The sequence below is a fragment of the Strix uralensis genome, chromosome 7 (genome assembly GCF_047716275.1).
Source record: "Strix uralensis isolate ZFMK-TIS-50842 chromosome 7, bStrUra1, whole genome shotgun sequence".
NCBI lineage: Eukaryota > Metazoa > Chordata > Aves > Strigiformes > Strigidae > Strix > Strix uralensis.
The window spans coordinates 33708517-33730333 of NC_133978.1; the positions used below are offsets into that span (position 1 = coordinate 33708517).

General features: G+C 45.0%; 3 protein-coding genes across 6 annotated transcripts in view; 1 reads left to right on the forward strand and 2 right to left on the reverse strand.

Annotated features, from left to right (window-relative positions):
- Nucleotides 1-5116, reverse strand: part of ABLIM1 (actin binding LIM protein 1) — a 211307-nt gene extending 206191 nt beyond the window's left edge. Inside the window, exon 1 of the mRNA XM_074875353.1 lies at nucleotides 5032-5116. Coding sequence (XP_074731454.1) covers nucleotides 5032-5044 — 13 coding nt within the window. The 5' untranslated portion in view covers nucleotides 5045-5116. The remainder of the gene's footprint in view (nucleotides 1-5031) is intronic.
- An 11782-nt stretch (nucleotides 5117-16898) lies between these two features.
- Nucleotides 16899-20603, reverse strand: LOC141946105 (uncharacterized). 3 transcript variants are annotated; one of them, XR_012629728.1, is made up of 5 exons: nucleotides 19877-20263; nucleotides 19485-19586; nucleotides 18944-19082; nucleotides 18318-18401; nucleotides 16899-17111 (listed from the first exon to the last, which is right to left on the reverse strand). XR_012629728.1 is itself a non-coding variant. In XM_074875359.1 (5 exons), exons 1-3 carry the CDS (start codon nucleotides 20566-20568, stop codon nucleotides 18993-18995), a joined length of 288 nt encoding a protein of 95 aa, XP_074731460.1. In that variant the 5' UTR covers nucleotides 20569-20603; the 3' UTR covers nucleotides 16899-17111; nucleotides 18318-18401; nucleotides 18944-18992. The 3 variants fall into 3 exon arrangements, 2 of the variants coding, with proteins under 2 accessions (XP_074731460.1, XP_074731461.1); XM_074875359.1 differs by lacking the exon at nucleotides 19877-20263 and adding an exon at nucleotides 20473-20603; XM_074875360.1 differs by lacking the exons at nucleotides 16899-17111; nucleotides 19877-20263 and adding exons at nucleotides 17436-17632; nucleotides 20473-20603.
- The window catches only part of FHIP2A (FHF complex subunit HOOK interacting protein 2A), a 36559-nt gene continuing 35089 nt past the window's right edge, over nucleotides 20348-21817 (forward strand). Inside the window, exon 1 of one of the 2 annotated variants that reach the window (XM_074875357.1) lies at nucleotides 20348-20590. In XM_074875357.1, coding sequence (XP_074731458.1) covers nucleotides 20546-20590 — 45 coding nt within the window. In that variant the 5' untranslated portion in view covers nucleotides 20348-20545. The remainder of the gene's footprint in view (nucleotides 20591-21817) is intronic. The other variant, XM_074875358.1, reaches the window with a different exon arrangement.

Below are 21817 nucleotides of genomic sequence, written 5' to 3' on the forward strand. Positions count from 1 at the left end.
AGTATGAAATCAGTACAGAAGAAATTCAGGGCAAAAGCTGGGGAGAGAAAAATCTTCAGAGACAGTTCCAAATTCTGCACTGCATAGGTATTCAAACTGGGAAACAGCTGTGTCGGCATGACTGCACACACAGCTCCATCTCAGGTCATGCTGCAGAGCACCAAACTCTGCCAGGAACGTCCTCCTTCAGGCTATGGAGCATTATACCAAGGAAAATGGTGGAAATCACTAGGACTAGAAGCGTTTGAAGCTACAGTAATTAAATACTCTAAAGACGCTAAAATTCTCTACTTCTAAAATTAAGGAAATGTCCGGCCAGCGCACACTGCCCCACTCTCCAGGTTGCTCGGCCTGAGAGCATTCAGTGATAGCCATGTACTAGTCACACCACAAAGGACATTATTACATGCCTGAAAGAAACACCTCTGACAACAAGTAGAAGAACACAGCATTAGATTTTAGAAAGGATATGGCAGACAACATTGCCACCACTTAAGTATCTGGTTCCTTTAGATATGAGCAATATTACTGTGAAAATCACAGACCATGATAAAATGTTGACCAGAAGCAACCAGCAGCTAGTTTTTAAACCAGTCAGCACAGACCTCAACCAAAACCATTGCTGCCAGCAAGAGCAGCCATGTCTACAGCTATCTGAGGAGGACAAGAAAATTTGGAAAAGAAAAATAAAGGTTATTGGTGGAATATGTAGGAGCTTAAGATTTAGTAGATAAATTTCCCATTGAAAAATCTGTGATTTCCTCACAGAAAAGTTCACAACTGTGAGGCAGATCCATCAAGTGATGCGCACAGTGCGGATGAAGAAACTGAACTGTTACCAGAGCAAAACATAATGAGCTGAAGTTTGTCGCCTTCTGTTAGAATATCAACTTGTGTAAGAACAAATGAGGAACCTGAGAAGAGGCCCAGAAGCCAGAAATTCTCCTGTTCTGACCTGGCTCTGAGACTCAGGGAAAAGAAAAAAATAATTTCAGTTCTTTTCTCACCTGTAAGATGAGGACAAAACCTCCCTCACACCAGTGTTACGATTTACTTGTCTGAAATGAGAAGTGTTCAATCTACATTTGTTAGAAAATCAAATAGGAAAAGAGAAGGATTGTACTATAAAATAAATTCTTAAGCTACACAACTCTACTACTCTGACTACTGAGTAGGCTAAAAAATGGAATTACCTTCTCTACAACACCCACACTTGCAGCATCAGAGTGGCACAGTACAACCTGCTAATATTAGACAGCAATAATATTTCTTTAACACTGGCTTCTGTCAAAATCCAGTGATCTTTGTTACAGCACAAAAAAGGCTAAAAAGACGCCACTGTTTATAAACCTCCTATTTCACATGCCTTCGTTTTCCTGAAGAAGTTGCCTACTGGACTAAATACAGCTCATGCTAATTCTTTCAACATTTAGAAAAAAAAAATTAGCAAAGATCTTCGTATTTGACCATACCAAACACTACCATTTGTGCCTGTTTGCTCTAGCATAACTGAAGATTATAATAGTTAAAAATAGCCATTTTTCCATTAACTTAGAACTTCATGATAACAAGTAGTTTTGACAGTTTTTAAGCAGTTTGAGATAACATGCACAAGTAGGTCACAGTTATACTTGGCTTTAGAAAAATGTCTTTCCTCCAGAGAATTTACAGCTCTTTGAAAACAAGCCCTTAGGTAAGCAACAATCTATAAGGCTCACTCCAACACCCAAATTCAGTCATGTATGAGTCCTAATAACAACTACTTAACAACAGCTGAAAGTAGAATATGAAGCCTTTTCCAAACTGCAGAATTGAAAAGCCCAACTGACGTCAACTGCAGCTCTCCACTGATCCCAACAGGCTGCAGAACAGGTCATGAGAGCGCCCTGGGAAGGACTCCAACTTGACAGGGAAGTGAAAACGGATTTTCAAAGTCCATTTCAGCTCCCAGTTCAATCACCAGATATCCAAAATGATTATTTGCTCAACCTTCTGGGAATACACGTCTCTGCTGCTTCATCTGGCTTTTGGTCAAAACATCTGCTAGAGCTGTTCTATGAGGAAAGTGGCAAAACAATGTTAGAGACCTTAAAGTTTCGTAACAGCGAGAGGTGAGGGACAAGTGTGAAGGACTGCAACAACCTAGTCTGTGAAGGGTGGAAGAAAGTAATGGAAAATTTCAGAAAATTCGTCTTAAAGTACAGGCGAGCCATTAGTCCTCCCTCTGAAACAGTTAGCTACCATTATTTTCAAGCAGGGAAGCATAAAACTCTTCATCCGGAGCTCCATTTAAGCCAAAATTACATGAATGTGTGTTAATAGTTACGTTTTATGTATTGACTTACAATCTGTCATTAATGTCATTGGCTATATGGGTAGTTTTGGTTAAATAACAACAGGGAATTAGAGCAGAAGAGTTAAAAGGAACGGTCCAAAAGTACAGAGGTACCGCTGGATTTCAGGAGTTTCTTCTGTCATCTGTTGCAGTCAGTTCACTAGACCATGCTGCCTCCTGGAGCAAAAGAGATGAATAGAGAGCTGCACAGACTGAACACTGATAATATTGTGATGGTTTTTACTACCCCTTGAATATCTTCTGCTGTTTAGTAATAAAAATGGCACAGGTGAATGTTTAACTCTTTTGCTATTCTTGTTATTCTTGCTATATAAGCAACAAGCAGACAGCTCCAAGTGTCTGATGCATTCAGAATAATAATGATCACCTTTTGGACAGGTAACACAACATAAAATATTAACAATCAATATTCGCTGAGCATGCAGACCCTAACGATACAGTGGTTTTAATGAGACTGCATACGCATGAGGTAATCTGCCTTTATGAAGCAAAGGGTCCCTATCTGATGCTTGAACAAAGCCCTAATCCCTTAAAGACTCACTTCTTATTCAAGTTACATTCTCATCAATAACCTCATTAGGGTCCATCATACCACATAAGTGTGTAAAAGTAAGTTCATATGTAAGATTTTAACAGCAGTAGTGTTTAAAATGGTAAATAATAACAATGGTCTGTACTGCTTTACACACAAATAGCTGTTGGTCAGTAAGGAATAACTGTACTTGCGCAGACACAATGTTTTCTGAACAAGTCCATTTGTTAAAACTGAAAAGCAAATAATGATAGAAATTAATATCTTAATCTCTTTTATGAATCTTACTCACTACTTCCCTAAAGTCCTGTGGACTCTCTCCCTCTCTCCAATTAATTACCCTGAAAAAAACTAGATGTCACGGGAGAGACTGAGAAAGGATTCACCCTTCTTCTCCAGGCAGCTCTCCAGCAGAACCAAGCAGGCATCAAACATCACGTGTTGTGCAGATGAATAGAAAAGAGGGATGGCAGGGGGAGGAAAAGGGAATATGGCCAGCAGAAATGCTCTCTGGCTTCCCATTATGTATGATTCAGTTTTGGGGAGTCATCTGCAGACCTGAAATTGCAAAGTTTTTCTGTGCTTCCTCAAATCCAGGTACCCCTTTGAAGACAACAAATCTAATTCTTGTTATAAAGATTTGCTGGGTTTTCCCCACAAGTACTAATGCAGCTTTAGCACAGCACTGATGCTAATATAATGTTCTTCCAGAAATGGATTCTTTGGAGACCGCTATGGTCCATTTCTTCCTAAAGCAACAATTCTACTGTGCCACAAAGAATTATGCTGCTCTAACACCATTTATTATTTATATCTAAAATGGGTGTGATGCTTAAAGAATATGGTCCTAACCACAAAATGCTGACAACCTTTCAGCAGTTACATGACGCCTTCCATGTCCATGAAGCTCATTTGGATGTCAACAGGAATCCAAGCAAATGAAAGAGCTGGTCCATGCTGAGCAGTATTTAATAGATGAAGATGCAGAGGAATAAAGGGATGAACAAATAAAACGTATCCCTGTATCCAGGGGTTTGTTAATTTGTAATACATAATTCTGACAGAGTGCTTTTTCATTTTAGAGCTAACTGGGGAGTATTTTTACTTGTCATCATTGTGCAGATAATTTTCTCTGTTCAGGAGATGCTTACAAGTATTTCTGCTTTGTTATGACAACGTTCAGAAAATGCTTAACTTTATGTCTCCAGTCTTTTAATTGGTACTAACTATATAAAAAAAAACCCCTAAAGCAGCAGTCTTTGGGTCACACCTGCATCATTGGAAGCAGAAGTTTGGGACAAGACAGGATCTGCAGTCAATGAGGCTGATCTGTTCATCTCCAGCCCCGAATTACCAAACACGCAGTCAGAGCCTAAGCACAAACACATGCAAAGGACAAAGGCTATTCAAGTTTAGGCCATTATTAAAACAGATGCAAATTTAGAGTAAAACTTCAAAATGTTAATTTCAGGCCGGATGCAAATGTCCGCCAGAGGTATAATCTGAGGGTTGGATTGCCCACCACACCCTAACAGCAGCACTCCCTTTACAAACGGCAGACCCAGCCCGATGCCTCACTAGCGCCCAGCAGACACCAGTACCAACCAGTCAGTATTTCCTAAGCAGTAATAACCACCGAGTTCCGACCCTAACCCCCCCCCCCCGCCCCATATTCCTTTCTCTGCACACACACACACACACACACACTCCCGTCATCATTTAAAACGCACCGAACCGCCGCACCTCCCTGCTCCCCCCCCGCCCCCCGGGCGCTGGGGAAAGGCGAAGCGGGGTCACCCGGCAGGTGCGGGGGTGCCGCTCCCCGGAGGATGCTCTGCGGCGCCACAGCCCCGCTGCAGCCCGCCCCGGGGGCCCCTTCCGCGGCCGCGCTGCAAAATGGTACCGGGCAGGCGACGGCTGGGAGAGGGAAAAGGCGGGGGGGTGGTGGGGTGGTGGTGGGAATCTCCTCGTCTCGCCCTTCTCCTAAATCGCGGGCGCAACCTCCGCCCAAGCGCGGCAAGCGGGGCACCCGCAGCCCGGGCAAGGCGCGCAAGGTCAAGCGCGGCTCCTCCGCCCGCGCCCGAGCCGCTGGCAGGAGCGCGGAGCCCGGCGGCTGCCCCGGCGCGGCGCGGCAGGGACCCACCTCTGGCAGACATGGCTCAGGCGGGCGAGGAGCCGCGGGGCTGCGGCGGCGGCTCCGCGGCGGCGGCCGATGCGGGGTGGCGGGGCGGGGGGGGGGGGGCGAGGGCGCCGGGCCGGGCCGGGCGGGTCCGCGCCGCCGCCGCGCTCCCTCCCTGCCCGCCGCGGTGCGGGGCGGCGCCGGGGCCCGCCCTGCGGTGCGTGTGCGTGACTGTGAGCCCGCGGGTGGGTGCGGGTGGGGGCCGCCGCGGAGCGGCCTGTCGCGGCGGGGGCAGGGCCGGCGGAGGGGCCGCGGCTGCCGTGAGGCGGGACTGAGCGGCGGCGGGGCGGGGGGGGGCATGGGGAGGTGTCCCGCGCCGGGTGAGCGCGGAGCGGGGGGGGTGTCCCAGAGGCTGCCCCGCTCCTGGGTGGGTAGAGGAGGGGGGGGCTGCCACCGTCAGCGGCAGCGCGACAGCCGAGCAGCTGGTGTAGGACCTGACGCTGAAGTCTGTGGCACAACTTGAAATTCACCCACCGGACAGCAACCGAGCACAGCAGCTATACACCTGCATGTCTGTACGTAAAGAGGATATAAACGGAAAAATGACAGCAGTGTTGTCTGCGAAACAATTTTGGCATTAACATACAGAAGAGAGCACTCAGCTGTCTCCTGGCACCTTAACAAAAGCAGCAAGCAACCAACGGCAAAGCACCGAAGAAGAGGATCTAGTGGACACCCCTCCCCACGGCAGCCTACCCTCCGGTCTAATCAAGCCAAATACTCCCAAGCCACGCTAAAAAGAACCCCCCTGTGCCACCAGTTTAGTAGATGCTGGCAAGAGCTAAGCAAAACAACAATCTCGTTTGTCAAGAATAACAGGTTAGAAGACCACATCAGAATAGTGAAACTAAAACATTAGAGCAGGCTCTTATCAATTTCAGAATGGGCAACTATGAACTAAGAAACAGAAAGCGCAATCTGTGCTGTTCAGCGAGCAGCCAGCATGCAAACTAAATGACAGGAGAGACTGAATCACACTCCTCCACTCTGCTCTACCATCCACTATATACATGTTCATACTAGCAAGAAGCCTACACGATTCTTCCATCAAAAAAGCCAATTAGCAAAATCTTTGTATCTAAGAGAGGTGGTGAAGATTTCATCACAGCGTGTCCGCAGAGCTGAAACGGATGCTAGTAACAGATGTATCACACGCTCCCGCGGCCGTTTGGACGTGCAGCCCAGGCAGAGTACCTGCTCCATCAGACCAACCCCCTGGCAGCGCTTCCACGCTGCTCACCTTCCCCATCACGACAGCGGAGCAGGGAGTGCAGATGTGTGAGAAAGCATGGAAGCAGCAGCAGAATGGAGCACACATGCTTTCTCTTTGGGTGATATACGCACAAAAAAATGAATCGGCACATCAGTTTGTCTGAATTTGTGTTCATGCTCACACACAGCAATGACTTTTAGTCATATCCAGCACTGTTTGCTGTGGATTACCCCAGTGTCGCCCACACTTCAGTTCAACCACACTCCTTGTGTCATTCTGTTTTCTTGCCCATTGCAAATGTTTCTGAATCCTGCAGCAGGAATGAAATAAATCTCAAGTTGTTGTTCTCCTTCCAAACTCCTATGGCATTACCCTGAGTTGGTGATTTGACATGCACTTGAAAAACAGTTCCTTTCCTTGTCTTTTCTGAAATGAGTAGAATTTTCCACTTGCAAACAACTCAAGTGTTCCTTCTTGTCCAAAAGAGCCAAGGTTTTCCTCAGTCAATGTAGTATGACAACATTTTGTATTTTTAATTGAGTAATTTCCTATGCACTTCCTTCAGTGAGTTTCTGACTAGCACTATCAGGGGTTCTCCTGTGTGATACTTAATAGATGGCATTAAAAAGAAGGTTCAGGAACACACAGAAATTAGCTTCTTAATGAAGAACTTCCTTTCTTTATACTGCTAGGAAATAGGAAGGGAAAGGCATTTGTAACTTGGGTTTCTATAGAACACAAGGAGTTTATTCCATTCACCATGTAAAGTCTCTAAGGCAGAGAAGTTCAACAGACATGTTGGTCAGAGAATGCTAAAATGGATCAGATACAGTACTTTTTCATTAACAAGAGCTCTTTAGTTGGGTTTCCAGAGGAATTGAGCCTGACTGAGTTTTATTTTCTTGTCTGTCCATCAAGTCCCCTTGAAGAATTTTCAGATTTGGATATGGAGAATTTCAATTCAAGTTGACTAAAATGTATAATTCAGAAAGAGTTCTACATCCCTACAAGTTTTGTAGCAATTAGCACTTAAGAAGAGAAATTAAAATGAAGGAGAAAAGCTGCAGCGGAAACTCAACAGTCACCAGTTCTGGAGGGCACGTCTTCAGTAGCCACAAGTACCAGTCAGGCAACCTGCATGTGTGCAGCTGAATCAGCTCCTGTAGTTGCTCTCTCAGATCCTGCCAATATCTAGAGAATATGGAAGGAAGCTGAAGAGGGTGGAAAAGGAAGTACAGAGAAGTGAGACACCATTATTACTAGTTCACAGATGAAGACCTTGGATACTTAGATAAGAGATGTTGAGTCAGAGAAGATGGACAAGCCAAGCCAAGAGTTCACTGCTGCTTCTGCAAGGGGCAGTCACAGACTCTGCCACGCGCTCCCTCTGCTCTTACTCCAACCCATCTGCTCCTGCGTACCTCACTGTAGCACCATCACCACTGGTTTGATCCTCAAGGAACTACTTTAGCTCATTAATTAGCAAAGAATTGCTCACTTTCTTGCATTGGCTTCGTTTTCTGCCAGGTAAGAAACCAAAGGCTCAGATAAACACTGGAGCTGACAGAAGGCGAGTGCAGAACTGAACAGCCAGGAAGGGGTGAGGAGGGACCATTAGAGGGAAAAGAGATGATCCTTTTGAGCAGCAGCAAACTGTTGAACTGTTTGATTGATTGAGCCATTTCCTGACTACTTTAGAAGTCCATTAAGGAGCAGTGATTGACATAGTTTTATTTCAGGCATCTACCTGAGGCTTCTGAATTAGTCAGCTGGGAAGCAGGATCCTACCTCCTACATTCTCCTATTGACTGTACAGACAGCCTAGGCTTCTAACTCAAGTTAGACAGTATAAAAAGAACCACTAAGGTCAACATTTCTTACAGGTATTTGGGCTTTAAGAGATGCAAACAGGTACCTTGGGATTTTTTAGATGCCCAAACATTTTTATATATTTACCAAACAATAGGTGTTTTCGAATCCCCCATTGGTATTTTCAGGTGCCTAAATGCCCTTGAGGAGCTAAGTATGTTGTCTGAGGTCACAGAGAAAATCTATGTCAGAGCAAAGAATACAACCTGCATCTTTGAAGAAAAGTATCCTAAATATTGGACTGTATTCTCTGTGCAGCATACCTTGCTGTCACTTAGCCACTGTGTGAATATGTAAAAGAAAATTCAGTTTTCCTTCCATTAAGTAAACTGGTTTTAGACAAACAAAACTCTTAGAAGAATGATAATGTCCAGCTAACCCATAAATTTGAAATGTGAAAACATTAATTATTACTGAACTCTTAGAGCCAATACATTGCCCCACGCACGATCTGCACAGCAACATGGATGAGAACCTCTCCCTTTGCTCAGCAGCTTTTGGACCAAGACTCAGACACCTAACAGCAGACACCATACCATCTTTGTAATATGCTGTATCTGTGTAATACGTCACTGCAAGTTTTGTGCTTTGACTTTCCAACATGTTGTTGGTACTAACCCCTACAGTCTCTGCCCTTCTCCCTACCCTCTCTCCACCCCTTCAAAAAGAAGAAATAAACTATTGATATTTTTAGCATCGATTCTTGAGAAAATTAGGTTTATAATGTCATTGTTTGTCCCTCATCACTTTTGAACCAGTTTGTCACACACAAAAGTAGGACAGTAGTTTTAAAAATAATTAAGATCCCATCAGTTGTATGTAAATCCTTTTTTTTCATGAAAATCAGGGGAGAGTGACTTAGCACAAATGAAAAAGCAGGTAGAAGTCAGCATTACATCTTTGTCTGATGCAGATAACTCATCAATCGGAACATACCCATCTTTGCACAACACAGTATGTTTCCTCTTGAAATCAGATAATTGTTACAAAAGTTACAGGGGTTTTTTTTGAACAAAAGACAAATTCTTACAGAAATAGACTTCAAAGAACAACTTCTGTGGGTGAGGCAAACGGCAAGGATGGCCAGGACTGGCCTGAATAATCTATTTAATTTATTTCACTGAACTGATATTGGGATGCTGAAGAATGATGGAAACTACAGGATTTTTCTACAAGTTTTTACCACTTGTTCCACCATAACTCCACTAGCTCCTTTCTTAGGGAAATCAGATCTATAGCAGTCATAATAGAAAGGAACAGAATCTACAGCATTACTAAGTCTTATGATTTAATCAGAATTTTAATAAGCTCACAATAAATAGTTCTCTGTGACATGAATGACATGAAAGCAAGACAGCTCTCTTACTTTCAATATAAGACTCTTACTAGAATCTGCAATTAGTCAGTAATGGACAGCATATTCACATAAATACACGGTCTTTCACTGATTTCAGTGAGCTTCAAGGGCAGCTCCCACTAATCTCCTTAGAGAAAAGTTCGCATTTATATCTTTCAAAGGACAACTGAGCTCCAAATTATTCACAGCAAATATTAATAGAAATGCTTTACTGAAGGTTTTTTTCCCAAAATATCCCACATATACATATATAAAGAGACTTAACCTTCAAACAAAAAAAATAAAGGAAAAAATCAAAAAAGTTAGAAAGTTCCCCTGAGTGAGACAAATCCCAGTCATCTTCCTTATTTTTTTCATTGCATAGAACCAGTTTTCTTAATACTCTGCATGTTATTCAACCCTCCATATTGTCTGTGGTATATGCACTTTTAAGGCAAAAAATGTAATACTGAACCTATGTTATCCTAAGTCAAACTCAAGAACTCAAAATTTTTTACATGAATTATATAAGATCACATAAATGCTGTAGGTTTTATATAACCAAGAAATATTGGCAATTCTGGCAGCTAAGGAAAAGCCCCCAAATAAGCCTGTTAATATCTAGTCTATATTGCACTTGCATCAAAATGGCTAACGTACCTGTAGGAACTTAGGATACAAGGGCCAAAATGACAAATTCGTTTCTGAGTCAGGTTTGGAAAGATCAACTAAATGTTGGCCAGCATTTACTGCTGAAGAACTTCAGCATCACCTTTATGTGTGTATCCTTATCAGGAAGGTCCCAACAAAGAGCTCAGAGTCAGAAACTTAATCAGGTTTTGCATCTGGTTCTCACGGGCTCACATATGAAGTATGTACCATGAATAAGAGCTGTGAATACATAAGTCTATGGGACCTGACGATGCATCCCAGAGTCCTGAGGAAATTGGCTGATGTAGTTGCCAAGCCACTCTCCATGATATTTGAAAAGTCATGACAGTCAGGTGAAGTGGAAAAAGGGAAACATTGCACCCTTTTTAAAAAAGGGTAGAAAGGAGGACCCTGGAAACCACTGACCTGTCAGCCTTACCTCTGTGCCTGGGAAGATCATGGAACAGATCCTCCTAAAAGCTATGCTAAGGCACATGGAGGACAGGGAGGTGATTCAAGACAGCCAGAATGGCTTCACCATGGGCAAGTCCTGCTTGTCCGACCTTCTATGGCCTTCTGTGATGGAGTGACTACATCAGTGGGCAAGGGAAGAGCTATGGATGTCATCTATCTGGACTTCTGTAAGGCCTTTGTCACAGTCCCCCACAGCATCCTTCTCTCTAAACTGGAGAGATAGGAGATTTGTCGGAGTCACCATTAGCCGGGGTCCTTATTTCTCCGTGCGGGAACAGAAACGACGCAACACCAATGTGATGATCAGGTCGTCCATCTTTTATTATAGTTATTGTTCTAGTTTTTAGTTAGTTTCTATTCCTTTTCTGGTTACATTTATACTCTACTAAGTTCCGTACACGCACTCATCTATCTTCTAATAGGCTACAGGTCATCTACACGCGCTGTTCACGCGCCTCTACAAGCATTTGCATTGGTTAATTGCAATTAGCACGTAAAGCCCAAAACTTGCCAAAACTCCCTTATCTCATACCCTGTTTTGCTCAGACTTGTGTGCTTTTGCTGACCACAGGTGTTTCTCACTTATCTGCTATCTTGTGTGTTTTTGCCAGCCTTATTTTGCTGGCCTTGTCTTCGTCCTTGCATTCTTCTGTCTGCACTAACTTTCCCAGCACGGCCCAGACTCCTACAGAGATTTGATGGGTGGACTGATCAGTGGATGAGGAACTAGTTGAATGGTCACATCCCGAGGCTAGCAGTCAACAGCTCAATGTCCAGATGGAGATAGGTGACAAGTGGTGTCCCTCAGGGGTCTGTACTGGGACCAGTACTGTTTAATACCTTCATCAGTGACAGAGACAAGTTCACAGATGAATCAAGCTTGTCAGGATCCCTCTGAATGCCATCCCGTCCCTCAGGCGTCAACCGCACCACTCAGCTTGGTTCATCTGGGACCATGTGAACCTCATGAGGTTCAACAAGGGCAGGTGTAGGGTCCTGCACCTGGGTCGGGGTAACCCCTGGTATCAATACAGGCTGGGGGATGAAGGGATTTAGAGCAGCCCTGCTGAGAAGGACTTGGAGGTACTGGTGGATGAAAAGCTGGACATGAGCCGACAATGTGCACTCACAGCCCAGAAGGCCAACTGTATCCTGGGCTGCATCAAAAGAAGCATGTCCAGGAGGTCGAAGGAGGGGATTCTGCCCCTAGACTCCACTCTGGTGAGACCCCACCTGTGTCCAGTTCTGAATCCTCAGCACAGGAAAGACATGGACCTGTTGGAGCGGGTCCAGAGGAGGCCACAAGAACGATCAGAGGAACGGAACACCTCTCCTATGAGGACAGGCTGAGAAAGTTGGGGTTATTCAGCCTGGAGAAGAGGAAGCTCCAGGGAGACCCTACTGCAGCTTTTCAGTAATTGAAGGGGGCTTATAAGAAAGATGGGGACAAACATTTTAGCAGGGCCTGTTGCAATAGGACAAGGGGCAATGGTTTTAAACTAAAAGAGGATAGATTTAGACTACATATAAAGAAGAAATTTTTTACAATGAGGGTGGTGAAACACTGGAACAGGTTGCCCAGAGAGGTGGTAGATGCCCCATCCCTGAAAACATTCAAGGTCAGGCTGGACGGGGCTCTGAGCAACCTGATCTAGTTGAAGATGTCCCTGCTCATTGCAGGGGGGGTTGGACTGGATGATCTTTAAAGGTTCCTTCCAACCCAAACTATTCTATGATTCTATGAATCTTGACTCCTAAATCATATTTTGTTCTAACTGTATTCAGTCCATGCCTTCAGGAGATATAGAGACAGTCCCATAAACTGCCTTTGCTGTTAATTATAAATTAAGAGTTTTTAGATCTGCATCAATTAAGGGTATTATCTCAGTGTGCCCTACCTTACCCTTTACCTTAAAGAATTTGCTGTGGCCAAACTGAATTAAATTATGCAATCAGAGTTGGTTAAATGTGCAAGCATTTTTACATAGAGTAACTTTTACATCATGCTATCAATGTAAAAGATGACATACTTCCTTCGTCAAAGTTCACATTAGCAAAGATGTTTATGAATAACATGGCAAGAATAGCAAAGAATATTCTGAATAAACCAGAGTCAAAATCTCTCAGCATGCCTATACACGGAGAGGGTTTTAGGAATCAGAAGCAAAAATTCACCTGTAGCTGCAATTACAATGAGCCAAACTCTTGAGAAGCATATAAATTATGCTGCGAACAGCCATGCTTATGCAGGGTAGAAAGTCTGGGGCCAAAGAAAGTCATTATCTAAATCAATGTGAAAGTACATCATTGAGTAATTTGACATCTGCTCATAAGAGATACTTAAGTTTCTTCCCGTACCCCTGAAATTCACACATTGCTGAGTCTGTCTTAATTTCTCAAATGCTGTTTTCTTTATATGCATTTTCTATTCTGAACACTGTATTGCAGGGCCCTCTGGCTGAGAAGTATAGAAGTAGACAGGCCTCCCTTCAGAGCATATCAAGATCATTCCTTAATTAGCTGGTGGACACAATTTGACTTGAAAGACACAAAGCACTGTCTCTTTTTCAGGAACTGAATGGCTTGTCCCTTGTCATACTGTCAAGATAGCAACTCCTAGTCCTGAACCTGGCACTGATCTTTTACAGCTAAGGCACACAGCTGCGTGTAGACACATCTTCTTAGACAAAATCTCCTGGAAATTGTGATGGCTGTTTCACAAGCACTCAGGACACACTTGGGAAAGAACATGGGCCAACCAGCCAAATGCACAGTCTACAGTCATGGTAATAGCAACTCGAATCTTGAAAGATTCCTGAAGGGATTTGGAAAAAAACACTTTTCCTCTCCAGTTAGTCTTGCCCAGTACATTCAGGTACACATATTCTAGCTGTTTTCTTTCTCTTGCCTATTGACATCTACCAGCAAACTTATCTGTTGTACATGTGAGATATTTAAAGCTCAGGTCTAGCTGAGTTTTCTCATGCAATTTTTTTCTTTCCATAGTTTAAAAAAACCACCCCAACAAACAGAAGGTTTCATTTAGTCACACTTTTTTTTTTTTTTTTTTTGGTCCACTTTTGAATCTGTTTGAGTTTAGGGCTGATACTAATTCTGCACAACCTTCAATTGTTTATTCCCCAGCAAGTCAGATAGAGACTGCTGTGGAATGTATAGATAGAGATGCCAGCAGATGACTGAATTCTCCAGTTTGAGCACATTGCTGGAGTAAAACATGAGGCCAGGCTGCCCTCTGCGGGCTATCATCTAACACTGGGATGAATGGTTTTGCAGCAGCTCATGGAAATTGATTAATGCTAGTACAAGATTTCTGTGTCTGAACACAGCATTTCGACGTATGCTGTACATGTAATGCCAAATATAACAATCAGCTTTCTGTTGCCTGGTTATTACTGCTGGAGAGGAAGAAGGAAATGCAGAGTGCCCGTCTGATGCAGCAGTCAGGAACTCCAGGTACAATAACAGCTCAATATGACACCACCTGGGAATCCCTGGGAGACCCAGAGAGTGGGGGATAACAGCTTCTGAACATAAAACCAGAGAAACTAAACGGATGGAAATACTTCACTTGGCACATAAGCTGTCAGGCAGGAATCAAGGACAGTGCATTACAGCACCACTCCAAGATTTAATCAGGAGCAGGTTCCATTATATTAGGCATATTACAAACACAGGTCTGCTTACTTCAGCATTTCACAACATGAGGACTGAATGTCAAACTAGTCCAAAGCAGCCTGAGGCAGAAGAACAGGCATGAGCAACAGAAACATTTCTGGATGACCCTGGGTCTACTACAGACTTCATTTTCTTTGCTTGTTGTCAGTAATGCCTCCAGCTCAGTTCCTTAAAGGCTTCATCCAAGTGCAGACACTCGTTCCTACAGGGCTGATGACTCAGAATTACAAAGGATCAAGTCGTACATGCTTTTTCTGGAAATGCAGTTTGGCTCAGAGTACAGCTTCTGAGCATGAAATTCTAACTGAAAGATTGGCTCCCTCTACCCTCACCTAAAATAATGCAATGGTGATATACATGGTCGCTCTCACCTCTTTAGGAACCTCACAAGAATTCAGTCAGTTGTCAAGAAGGTCCAGTCTTTGAATACAAGACCCTTCCTAAATTGACTGGGGTTTAGTTGTTGCAGAGATGCAAATATCATGTGGGATGTGATAACCACGGGGATAAGTCAGTATCTTCATAAACTCAAACCAGTCCTGTAGCTTCAAATAACATCATTTGAGAACCAAATGGGACAAGTGAACTGCTATGATGATGGGCTGTCATGTGTGGCAACCAAAGCTTTTACAAGCCAAGTAACAGGCAGCAGTTAAGCCCAGAGGTAACATTACTAGTTGGTATACTAACTCATTCTACACAGGATACATAGGGTTATTTTTTTCCCCAAAACCAGCTATGAGGGATTCTCTCTGAATCTTGCTGCTTGTGTCCTACTGATGAAACCAGGCCATCTGTGCCCTCTCCTGGTGAGAGCAGGTTCCTACCAAGAAGCCATGAACAGAACTCAGGAGTTGCTGACCACCTTCCCAGTGTAACAAAACATTGAAGAACATCACTGGACTTTTGTCACATAACTCTATGGATAGTGAACACTGGAGAGCGTTGTGACAATAGTATTTGGACCTTTCTAGGTAAATGTGCTATCAATAATTTAAAATTAATCATGAAGCCACTACTGAGTACCTTGCATCATAAATATTTCAGACATTTCAAAATTAAGGCATTTTACAATGCCAAAATTTAATATCAGGCTCCATGAAAGACTTCAATTATGCCTCAGGACAAAGATATCTGAATTGAAATTTCGATAAAATCCTACTTTTATTGTGGACTAATGTGAAGATCTGCTGAAAGTTTTTATACTTGCATAGTAGTAGAGTGCCTGAACTACTTTGCATAACTCATATTGACTATCAAGATCAGCTTCTGCTTATGATTAAACAGATTATGTGATGACATTTTAGGGATGAACAGATTATAGCCCTAAATCCAAAGATGTAAGTAACAATGAAATCTTATTATGCATTAGAAAACAACCAATGCAAGAGCTGAACTGAAAATTTCTCAGACATCTCCTAGTAGGGTCAAGGATAAGCACCTAAATTCTCCCCAGAAATACACGCAGATTCTGGTCGCTAGACTTCCCTCTTTTCAAGTACACAGATGAATGATTGAGGGAACCTATTTATAACAGCTGACCACTCAATTATTTTTTCTGCAGTATTTTGGGGCAAAATCGTTTTATGTCTATTTATACCACATTCAGACTCTTTCAGTCATTACAGTTGTGATATAGCATAAACCCAAAAGTTTATCCTTAACCTCTTTGCTTCAGCTTCCACTACAAGAACAAGTAAACTTGTGGTCCTTGCTAACCTGCAGACTGCAGTGAAATTGGCTAAGGTCTAACTGATCATATTTGAGAGTATTTTATCTGGTTTCAATAATTTATTATATGCTAACACTTGCAGATCCTGTATGGCAGAACATTCATATATTCACTTATAGAGGAATGGCTGGATTATAACGCTTCCAGTGGCATAGAAACATTTGAGGAAAAGATGATGTGTTTGGAAAATAAATGTCTCATTTCACTGACAACATGTACTTCTGACTTCCTTGTGGTCTCCTTCACAACCCATTATATAAGCTAAAGCAGGGTAGTACAGAGAGTGTAACTGAAGTACTAACATAAGAAATAGCCTACCGGGCATGCATATTTGTCCTTCTAGCCCAGTGTTGTGTCTTCCACAGTAGCAATAAGTGATGGTGTAAAAAGACACTTGCAGATGTGACAGGTAACCAATTAGACAATACATTAATGACTAGGAAATTTGTAACCAATCAGAAGACAAATGAATGTCTCTACAGATGGAGTAGATGTGCAGATGTGGAGCAGGATGCACAGACCACAAAATGCCTGAAAATGGGATTTAAAGAAATACTGCATGAGCTCTTGACATGGTGCTACTAGTGAATCAGCAAGGAGGGAGGTGTTGCACGCAGCTGAGGGCACAGACAGCCAGAAAATTCATGATGGAAAATGACAGCAAACGGAAGCACGTATGGTACTACATACAGGACACTGATGAAACCTGGGAGAAGCATAGTTTGGACTTCAATCCCACTGTACACTGTTTGGTATCCACTGCACAGAATGTTTGCTTTCTATAATAAAGCCCAGAATCAGAAAGGTATGAAGATGATTTCAAACATCTGTTTAGCCCTCCTCAAAAGCAGAGATCATGCTGAGCTGCTAACACTTCATTCTTTATTTCATCCAAGTCGTCACTGTAAACATAGATGTCAATCTGGTAGTTATAAACACGATAAATTTCTGTGCAGAATACAAACAGATATTATGCATAGCTCTACTAGCATGTTTTCATTCAGGGGTACAAAAATGTACCTTCCAAATCCTCAACCTCTCTGAAGCAAAAGTCGAAACTGCAGGAAGTTCTTCTGTAATGTAGAAAAATACATCCATTAGAGACTGGCCTGGTGCCATCAATCTAAGTAGCAGAGAGGTTTTCAGATAGAAAGGCTAGCACATTATCTCACTGTTTTGTTCCATTTAAAGTGATTTAATCTAGACAATTTCATTAATTTGTAAGAAGGAAAAAAGTGAGTTCCCAAAAGCTCTATCAATTAAAATAGCCTTGCTTTCAAGCAAGTGTCTTAACTCACATTCAAGCAAAACACTCACTGCGTGTGCCACCCCCCAGAAAAGATCTTGCCAAAAAAAAAAAATACCCCAAAACCAGCAGAGCTCTTCTCTCAAGACTATTAAGTAGAAATACTTGTGTTTATTTCAGTGGAAACAACATCAAGCACGAGCAGGTGAAGAGGTACTGTTGCATATGACATGACATTGGTAGCCTGTCCATAGCTGAGTCATCTCCAATTGAATCCTCTCCAGTGAGAACAAGAAGTATCCAAACAGAATGTAACCTCAGCTGAGGTCAGTTCCTTTTGCACTGACACTGGTGAAATAATTTTTCCATTAAGTTCCAGTGATTTGCGTTACTACTGGTCTGCCAGCATTTATCTAATATTCCCAGCAGTAAGAAATACCTCCATATACTTGATAAATTTGAGACTACTTTAGAAGAGCATAAAACCTCCACATCTACAGTTTGCAACACGTATATGCACCACAGACTGGATTCTGCAGTGTGGCTACAAATTCAAGCTCAATATATTGGTAAGTAAATGCAGGGTTATTTGCAGAGACTCAGTTTGTTTAATAGGTTTAGGGATAATCATGTAATTGTGATATTTTCTTTGTTTCCTTTACTGCAAGGCATTTCATACTGAGAAGTCCTAATAAGAAGTCACTTTTACAACCAAAACCTGAATTGCAACCACAATGAAATGTTCTGGTTTTTAAAAAATGTTTTTATATACATCAGGCACTCTTAGAATAGTTAGGCCTTCAGGCGTTAGAAAAGCTTTACCTCGCCATCTGTGAAGAAGTGACTTACGATTTCATAAATTGTAAGGTATGCTTAGGAATACTCTCACTGTTATAAAACTGTCTCCTTTTATACCTTCATGATACCTTACTGTTTCTTTATTCATTCTGCTGCTCAGAGATGGGAAGGCCCAGGCATACCCAAAAGACATTTTTGCAAAAACAAATGGATTGCAAAGAACATTTTAAATTACCATGTTCTCTTAGACATCTTAATGAAGCATGTGTGCCTTAAATCCACATTTTCTTCAGAAACGATGCAGGCTCCAAAATGGTATCTATGGTGAGAGAATGGAAAGGTCCCCATTAACGTGGTAAACACCCTCACATTGATGGCAGAAAAGCTGTACCACTACTCAGCCCACTTGCTGACAACATGTTTGTATTCAAACCTACAACCTGTCATTTGTTTTTCTTTTTTTAATGAAAGCAGTACAAACCTGCAATACAAACCATATAAGCAGGCTGGATGTAGCTCCTCAATTGCACTTACAATATAAAAATAAATATGAGTATTTACATATAAAAATATACATATAAATTATTAATAATCTGGATGTATTGCAAAACTATAGCAGACACCACTTAAATTCATCTGAAGAAGGGTTTGCCTCCTGGAGCATACTTTAAAAGTCTACCAGAACTTTTAATGTTAAATCATAGAAGATAGGCACCTTCCAAATGCAGCATCCATCCAATTAATAATTACCTAAACACAGAGATGGTACATACATTTCATCACATGACTACCCATATAGAAAATCTACAATTACCCACAATAAGTAGATGCAAAAAAAAAACCCAAACCCCACATAATTACCTTTTAAATTCATGTTCTTTGATATGTCTGGATTTTGAGAAAGAAATAGCTAGCTCTGGTCCTTAGCCACTTCAGCAAAGGTGTCCATATACAACCAGTATGTACTTCCATACAGTACCTGGACCGTAGCTCTCCACGCCTGCAAAGCATGGAGGTAGTAACAACAATCAGTACAGCAGAATCATTAGTAATACTTCATCACAAGATCAACAGTCATAGTCAGACTTCCCAAATAACACAATTTAAAACACAGCAGTTAAATAGTTTTGTCCTGTCTTTTGATTCATCTCTCTCTGCTATGCTAGCATGTGAGGAAGTTGTTCATTCATCTCCAAAAATCAATGAGAAGGTTTTTCTCCGTTTGGTACTACAGGTTCTCTTCCCTTTCCCATAGTGGCCCGTCAGCTTCCCAACAGTTCACTCTACTCCCCGAGTGCCAAATCAACCCTGTTCCCCTACTTCCATTTGCCCAGCACCCAGTTGTAGTTCTTCCCAAAACATCACACCGCTACATCTATAACCTCTGCTCACCCCACCTTACCTCTGCTTTTCCTGTGGCATGGGAAAATGGCAGGGATGATCTTTTTCTCTGAAGTATTCGGCTTGGAAGTGACATAAAGCCTCCTTTGTCTCCTTCAAAGCTCTGGGGGGAAAAAAAGAGCAGTGAAACAGGTAACATGCACACAGCGACAAGCCCTCTCCTGCTACGGCACACTGCGAGCCCCAGCAGGACCGCAGTCACCCCGGACCATGCCACCAGCCTCTCACCCAGCAGCAACAAGAATGTCACTGACTTTCTGAGCTTATCACCCTTACGCTGCTTCATGGCATTTCATTGTTTCCCCGAGGGCCTCACAGACGGTGACAGGTCCCAACTGTCCCAGCAGCCAGCCAGCCGGGCCTCAGGCCACCCACCCCAGCGCTACTCCTTACCCAGCCTGCCAGCATGGCGCGGGCGGAGGCGGCGGTCCCCCAGCCCTCACGGAGCAGAGCAGCACGTGTAGACCCAGAGGCCTTTGCCGGGGGCTGATGGCGAGCCTCTGGCAGCTGCCCCTTCCCCCTCACCTCCCTGCTCGGGCGTTGCCCCAGGGGCAGGGGGCAGGCCGGGGCACCCCGGGCTCGCTGCCCGCTCCCAGCTATGGCAGCGTCCCACCTGCCCGCACCCTGGGGGCCGGCACAGGGTCCCTGCCCCGGGCAGGCCCGGCACACGCGTCCCGGTTCGATCGCCAGTGCCAGGGGCCCGGCCAAGGGAGGGCGGGAGGAGGCCGCGCTCGGCTGCCCAGGCCCGCGGGCCCCGGGCCGGGCCGCCCGGCCGGGCCTCCCCGCCGGGCCTCCCCGCGGCGCGGCGGCTGCGTGCGGGGGGTGGCGGCCCCTGCAGGCCGCGCCGGGGCGGACACCCGGAGCCTCGGCAGCCGGCGCCGCAGCCCGGCGGTGTCAGTGCCACGGTGTCCGCCGGGGAGCGAGAGGCAGAGCCGGCGGCCGCCCGCCCGCCCGATCCCCGCGGCCAGGCCCCCGCATGCAGCCCTCACCCTGGAGCGGCGGCGGCGGATCGAGGAGCTCTCGCGGTCCTCCCGGCAGCGGCTGCTCCAGTCGCGGGACAGGATGTTCTCCAAGCTCACCTCCATCCTGCAGCACGCCGTGGAGGCGGTAAGGCCGCCGGCGGGCCCGGCCACGCCGCGCCGGGGATGCGAGCCGGGCCTAGCCGCCGCGCGGGCCCCGCGGAGGGGAGCGGCGGGGGGCTCGGCCCGCTCCCTAAGCGCGGCGCCCCTTCTCCGTCGCCTCCCCTCGGGGCAGGGCTGGCGGCGACGGGCCCCGCCGAACCGGCACAGCCGCCGGCAGCCGCGGCCCCGCCGCTCCCGGCTCGCCCCTGCCGCGGGGCAGGGAGGCGGAGGCCGAGCTGCCCGGGCGGGCCACGGCCCTGCGCGGTGCCCGGGGCGGGAGCGAAGTGCCGCAGCCGGCCGGGGCTGTCGAGAGCCGGAGATGCCGGGAGAGAGGGGAGCGGCTGCTGCCCGGGGCTCTGCGGCGGGCCCGGGCGGCCCCGGCACAACCCCCTCGGTCGGCGGGAGCAGCCTGCGGGCTGTCACCGCTGGTAGGCCCCGGAGCCCCGCGCCGGGCGGGAGGGCAGCCCTTGCCCGGCCCGGTGCCGGCTGCTTCCTGCGAAACAAATAAGAAAGGAGGTGAATTCGGGAAACTCCTCAGGATTTTCCTCTTGTCGTGGCCAGCAGACAACAATCGCCATCTCCGGTGCTTTTGTGTGATGTTATCGCTTCCAAACCGACGTTTTCATACCTGGTTTTCTTTTTAATTGGGTAGGGTGGGAAGGGAGGCCGAGGGCACCCGGGGTTGTGTATGTTCCGTTAGATTTTGTCACGGAGACTCGCACATCTGTGCCCCTCGCCGCCCGGGGCGGAGGGAAGCAGCAAGGCCGATTTCTGAGGCTGCCATTTCTGTAGGCCGCGTTTAGCTGCCTGCTTATCAGGACTTGTTTACTGTCTACACGGTTTATTTTTGTTTGCTTTTCGGTGAGGTGGAGTCCTAGTAGTAACGTGTGTGGCTTTCAGCACCTTTCTCAGTGAGCCAAGACACCCACAGACGGAGTTTGAAGAGGTGCTTCTTTGGTTAGGTGCTAAAAACGGGAAGTGAAATACTCATGGAAGCGAAGGTGGAAAGTGTTGAAGGAAAATGGTTCAAATGGTTGAAAAAAGAGCCTGCACGCCAAATCCTAATGGTTGAGAAGAGAGCCTGAATGCCAAATCCTGCTGCATGTGAGGGACAGCCTTTGTGCATTTATGTATGCCTCGATGCTGCAGATACTGAAGCATATGCTTGACTTCATATGTGCCCGTAGTTCTGCAGGCTTTAGCAGGACTATTC

Excerpts from the sequence above, each read along its gene's own strand:
- LOC141946105 (XM_074875359.1), bottom strand. The coding sequence starts at position 20,568 with ATGGAGGTGAGCTTGGAGAACATCCTGTCCCGCGACTGGAGCAGCCGC. Across the intron at positions 19,587-20,472 it reads TCCGCCGCCGCCGCTCCAGG|AGCTTTGAAGGAGACAAAGG; the intron begins GTGAGGGCTGCA and ends TTTTCCCCCCAG. Across the intron at positions 19,083-19,484 it reads ATGCCACAGGAAAAGCAGAG|GCGTGGAGAGCTACGGTCCA; the intron begins GTAAGGTGGGGT and ends CATGCTTTGCAG.